General features: G+C 44.6%; 1 protein-coding gene across 1 annotated transcript; it reads left to right on the top strand.

The window, feature by feature from the left end:
- Positions 1–610: 610 nt before the first annotated feature.
- TMEM81 (transmembrane protein 81) lies at positions 611–3,212 on the top strand. Its single transcript, XM_036441840.2, has one exon. It carries the CDS (start codon positions 1,360–1,362, stop codon positions 2,137–2,139), a length of 780 nt encoding a protein of 259 aa, XP_036297733.1. The 5' UTR covers positions 611–1,359; the 3' UTR covers positions 2,140–3,212.
- Positions 3,213–6,058: the final 2,846 nt, after the last annotated feature.

Genomic DNA, 6,058 nt, shown 5'->3' with positions numbered 1-6,058 from the left:
GGGAGGAGGAGGGGTGCTCAGGTATCCAGGTTTCTGCCTCGACAAGATTATAAATAAACCATTCAAACAAAAGGCGTTACAAAGATCATCTAGGAATGATCTCTTCCTATTTTTAAATGCAGTATAAGTGTGTATAATGACTGTGGAGGCCCCAGTGCTGGGAGGTGTTCTGTAGGTTATAGAAACGCATGCGAGGAGGTTCCTGCCTTCCAAGGAGCTTCTTAACACCCATGAGCACAGTTCAGTTCCCCTCTACTGGCCCTTTCCCCCTGGATTAAATAGCTTCAGAACCCACTGAATATGTGTTGTCTCTTAACAAGATGTTTCATAAAGGCTAGTTTAGTGTTTGCTTTTAATCATCACATCTGCGTGTTTGCCTACTAATCTTTTCTATTATGTGACAGAATCCGTCTTTGACATCATAGCTGTTTCATAGCAACATTGGCCCAAGTGAAAGATGAGCTCCTCTGGCCTCCAGGAGGAAGGGCACAGGCCTAGAGCAGGGAGAATCGTGCGTCCTCTCCTCCAGAGAATTCCTTTGTGTCCTTGGGAAGAAAAAGTGCCTGGGAGGTGGAGAGGAGCTTTCATGTCGGTACCTTGCTGAGAACAGTTGATTTTTAAAAGGGCTCTTGGCCCTTGTCTTCATGAATTTTTATTTCTGTTTAAAATTCCTTACACAGGAACAGTATCTCACACTTTACAAAGTATTTTTGTGTACACTTTTTCATTTGATGCTCAAAATGACCTTCCTGAAATAGGCATGAAGGTTTTAAACTTACAGAGGAGAAATTAGACATATTGGTTCTGGATATGTCACTTGCCTCCTAGTTCGGAGTTCTTAGTCCTTTTTATAGAAGATTTAGGAGCATTGTCAGTAACTTAATTCAAGGTGGTCCTCTCAAGTCCTTTTAAGACTTGATTTCTTACTTGGTCAGATTTAGCTGGGGTTTTGAAACCCTTCAAATTAGATCCACAATTTGGCTGGGAGGGCAAAGAGTGAGGGGAAACTCACTCTTTGAAGTCAAGTAGCTGAGGTGGTTTGGAAATTCACTTCAGCTTCTGAGATCTTTGTCTTCCCCAGAGGTGGACTTAAAGTATTGAAAGAATTGGAAAGAAGGGATTGATTGGTAAGAGGGTTACTAATAAGCAGAGGTGGTAAAGCAGCAGCATGGTGACTCCTGCCTGTGGCCTCACCTATTAATAAGGATGGACTTTGGCTTATGAAGTGGTGGTGCATGCATCATATCTTCTAACTTTGAAGGATATCTCATGTCGAAGGAACTGAGTTATGATATCATAGAGGATTCATCTGGAACACCTGGAGGTGCTGTCCGAGAGCAGTGAAATGTCTACTGAGATATGATGACCTTGGCCACTAGTTTTGCCCTTAGAAGCCTGTTGCTGGCCTTCTACATGCCTTTTGTCATGACTTTCCCTAAAACACTGGCCATCCCTGAGAAGCTGAAAGAAGCTGTGGGGAAAGTCATTGTCAACGCCACCACCTGTACTGTCACCTGTGGCCTTGGCTACAAGGAGGAGACCGTCTGTGAGGTGGGCCCTGATGGAGTGAGAAGGAAGTGTACATCTCAGCGGTTGGAATGTCTGACCAACTGGATCTGTGGGATGCTCCATTTCACCGTCCTCAAAGGCAAGGAATTCGAGCTGAGCTGTCTGAGTTCAGACATCTTGGAGATCGGGCAGGAAGCGTTCCGGTTCACCTGGAGACTTGCTCGGGGTATTATCTCCACGGATGATGAAGTCTTCAAGCCCTTCCGAGCCAGTTCCCACTTTGTGAGGTTCAGATATATTCAGGAGGTGGACTCGGGGACCTACCGGTGTGATGTGCAGCTATTAGAAAACTTGAGACTTGTCAAGAGGCTTTATTTTGGGGTGAGGGTCCTTCTTCCTAAGTTGGTGAAGCTGAATTTTCAGCAGTCCCTCACTGAGGATCAGAAGTTAGTAGATGAGGGCCTGGCAGTGAATCTGGGTAACTATTCCAGGCCTTACCGTCCACCGTGGAGAAAGAAGGTGGCGATAGCCTTGGGCATAGGAATTACTAGTGGAGTGATGAGCACTGTGATGTTGGGCATTGCCTTGTATAGCGGGTGGCGGACGACAAATGGCAATGCCAGCCTTTAGACCTAACAGGCCTTGCTCCTGAAGGACTGGCTGCCCAGGAAGCGGGACTTGACTGCTCAGGAAATCAAGCTAGATTTTCAGGGGAGCATCTGGCTGCCTGATTGTGGACCAGCTAGGAGGGAGGGTTTCCAGAGCCAAAAGAGTGAGTGGGGGTGTGGAGAAGGGACAGCATCTTGGTAGCAATGGGCAGTATCTCAACTGTGTCCCAGATGGACCTCTTTGAACTTCCCTGCCCACTAGGTACCCAGATAACCTTACTGCACTCATCTCTTCTGCTGGGAAGAGTTCTGTCTTCCAAATTTGCATTTATTTTTCTACCCTTTACATCTGGTATACCTTACCTCCACTTTCTCCCTTTGAGCAGCATAATCACATAGAAGGGTACATTAATAATAGCTTTTCTAGTGAAAACACTTTTTTCCTCAATAAAAATAATCGACAGTAGCTGTATGGCGATAATCTTTCCTACTCTTGAGTTAAAAATTTCTTGCACTTGTTTTAATTGTCCCATAATTGGTTAGTCTTTTGTTTTCCATCAATTTCTTAGAATAGATATTGAACAAATTGCTTTGTGAACCAGATCCAAGGTCAACAATGACATCTGACTCGGTATAGAATAGACCCTCACTAAATGTTAATGATTTATCAGCCCCTCTCCTTCCTCCCAGGTGAACCCTCTTATTCAGTGCAACATTGATTCCTGGCAACACACTGGAGTTTTCATCTGATAGGTTTCCCCTGAAAAGTGCCTTGGCTTGCTCCCTGCTTCCCTCCTAGCTCTCTCTGCGCCCTGAAGCATGTGTTCCTGGAAAGGTCAAGCGTATTTGGTTTCTTACAGCAGCCATGGCCCCTTAAGGGGAGATTAGTGCCTTCCACCACGGGAAATCCAATCTAAGACCCTCAGAGGCCATTCCGACTGTCAGAGATAATTGGCTTGTAGAACCATCAGGGAAAAGGCTCTTCTTGGCTGTAGCCTAGCTAATTCTAAGAAACTGATAGCATTTCTTCCCCTCACTTTTCTCCGGCTACAGGGGATGTAGTAGAAACGAAGACTTGGACCAGTAGTTCTCTTCTCTAGCCAAGTCTGAACCACCTGGATGAGCTTTTGAAATATAAGATTCCTGAGCCCTGAGGATGCTAATTCAGTTCAGTGATGGCCAATGGGTCTCTATGATTTCCTCTGCTTTTAATTAAAAAAACAACAACAACACGTCAAACCCATAGAGAAGTTGAAAGAAAGGTTTGGTGACACCCATAGACTCTTTACCTAAATTCATCAACTTTGAACATTTTGCTGCAATTATCTTCCTAATTACTGATTTTCCTGAACCACTTGAAAGCTAGTCACAGCCTTTAGTCCTAAATTATGTATGCACCTCATAATAAGGGCATTCCCTGGTATCACTGCAATATCTTCATCGCATCTTAAGAAAATGAACTGTTCCCTAATCTCACATGTCATTTGTGTCTTTTAATTTTCCTAAAATCTTAGAGCTTTTTAATTTAATTTTTGATCCAGGATCAAGTGGAAGTTAACCTATTACATTTGGTTGTTTCTCTTACGCCTTATTTTACAACAGGTCGGCTTATTTCTGTTGTTTTTCATGACATTGATTTGAAGAGTCTAGCTAGGTCCGTTCTTGAACAGCGTCCCACGATCTAGATTCATCATTGTTTCCTGATGATTAGATTCTGAGGAATGAACCTTCCACATTTTGACAAGAGCCTGTGTAGATGATGACGTGTACTTACTGCATCACCTCAGTAGGCGCATGACGCCAGTTTGAACTGTTGTTGACAGGCCTCTCTAAAGATATATAAGGAAGTTAATCCTTATAATTATTTATATTACAACTGTATTAGTAAACCTACTTTTGCCCACTCCAGTATGTTTTTCTCCTTTTGTAATTAATCTGTGGGATGATACTTCGTGATTATCTGATTTTCTTAAAAAATCTCCCCAAACATTTTGGAATCCATTCATGATCCTTACCTTATTATGGCATGTCGGGGTTGCAAACTGTTGGTTCTTCACATTTATCATGTCTATGGTTATAAGCCTGCAGTTTTCTGTAAAGAATTGCTGCTCTTTTGACTATTTTTGAGGTCTCAATGGATTCTCTTTTGAGTCAGTGAATTGTATATAATCCATTACTGTTGTCATGTTTTTGATATTCAAATTGTCCCCAGTTTTGGCTAGGAGGAGTCCCTTCAAGCCAGCTCTTTTGTCCTTTAGATGTGATTCCATTTGGCTTTGAGCATGTCCTTGCTTCCTAGTACTAGATGTCTCAGGTCCACATTCGGACTTTCTCCAATCCGGAATCTGCTGTTTCTCCAGGAGCTCTGCCTCCTGTGAGTGTGCGGCAGAAACCAAGGGCTGGGCACTGAATGTGCTTGTTGCACTGTGGAGTCACTGCTTTGGGGTCCTTTCAGTGTCCTAGGTTCGTAGAAATCATAAGTTCAAAGCATGTTTGTTTTGTAGGAGTGGTGTAGGCCAGTGGTTGGCAAACCTTGGCTCTTTGGCCCCTTGAGTTTTTAGCAAAGGCCAGCTTAGGAGTACCCAAATTAAGTTAATAACAATGTACCTACCTATATATTTAAGTTTAAAAAATTTGGCTCTCAAAAGAAATCTCAATTGTTGTGCTGTTGATATTCGGCTCTGTTGACTAGTGAGTTTGCCGACCTCTGATATAGGTAATTCTGCTTCATAGTGAAGATTGAGGACCACTGGCCTAGGCCGTGCACAGGGAGTCTTTACTATTGCTCTTATTTTGAGAAGACCTTACATTTCACACACACACACACACACACACACACACACACACACACACAGAACACCCCCCGCACCCTTCTCTCTACCTCAGAGGGGATGGTTTCAGAAGACCTGGGTTCTGCTTCTGTTTTTACTCGTAACTGTACAATGGAGTAGGCTCTGACCCTCTGAGGTCCTCATCTTTGAAACACATGATTGTAAGGATCAAATGAGGTCCTATGAGTGAAACTGCCTGTAGACTGAAGGACTGGCTATGAGTGGGACAGAGTTATTTCTGATGCCTGTTAGTTCCGTACCAAACAGTTGGCCGAAGCAGTCAGGAGAGAGCTTGCTATACTTTCGAAGGCCATAAAAACAACATCTCTGTAGGTAACTCAAGATGACATTGCTGAGGGAGGGAGGAGGATGGGGGTTCGGTTCCACATTTTACAGATGGAGAGAGATCGAGACCCAAGTCCCTTCTGTCACTTTTGCAGCACGTCAGTGGCCAAGCCTGGAAGGAATATTGTGCAGATCTGAGGGTTTATAGCCCTCTGTGCATTGCACTCCTGAATTTTGACTCTTGAGAGTGTGAAGAGATTGAACAGGGACGAAAACAAAAGGCCCTAAGATGTGTTAGTGAACTCAGTTCACTGAATTCTGTGATTGTAATCAGCCTCGAGGGCCAGGGAGATGCTGAGTGGACTAAAATTTGGGGTCAACGGTGGCCAATGGCCCAGCAGCCCTTTTGGGTGCAAAGTGAAAGGGGTGAGCCTGTTGAGGTATCATTGCCATCCGTGCTGGCCCCTCAGGGTACGTAGGCAAGTTCCTGTCCAAGAGGCTGTTCTATTTCTCAGGCTGAGTAGCGAGTAGAGGGGCCTTCGCCTCCCCATTCTCTGAAAAAGAGAGGAGACCTACCTGCTTTGCAGGGAACAAATGTAACACAGGTGTGGTGGTGTCTGCTGACTGCCTAGGAGATGTTGCAGCTGGGAGCCATGACTGGGAACTCCAGTTCTACTGGGTGCTGTTGAGCGGACACTGGAGGCACCTTTTCTCCAGGTGGGGGTCACTACGTCACTGCAGGGAGAAGCCTGCCCTTGGGGACAGTTGAGTCAATACCTCCAATGTCTTAAAAACCGGGCACCTTGAAAGACAAGCCCTGCTGAC

The sequence above is a fragment of the Pipistrellus kuhlii genome, unplaced genomic scaffold (genome assembly GCF_014108245.1).
Source record: "Pipistrellus kuhlii isolate mPipKuh1 unplaced genomic scaffold, mPipKuh1.p scaffold_m20_p_18, whole genome shotgun sequence".
NCBI classification, from domain to species: domain Eukaryota; kingdom Metazoa; phylum Chordata; class Mammalia; order Chiroptera; family Vespertilionidae; genus Pipistrellus; species Pipistrellus kuhlii.
Note: the sequence above shows the minus strand (reverse complement) of the source record. Positions and strands in the feature narration are given on the sequence as shown.

Coding starts and splice junctions, on each gene's coding strand:
- TMEM81 (XM_036441840.2), top strand. CDS start 1,360: ATGATGACCTTGGCCACTAGTTTTGCCCTTAGAAGCCTGTTGCTGGCC.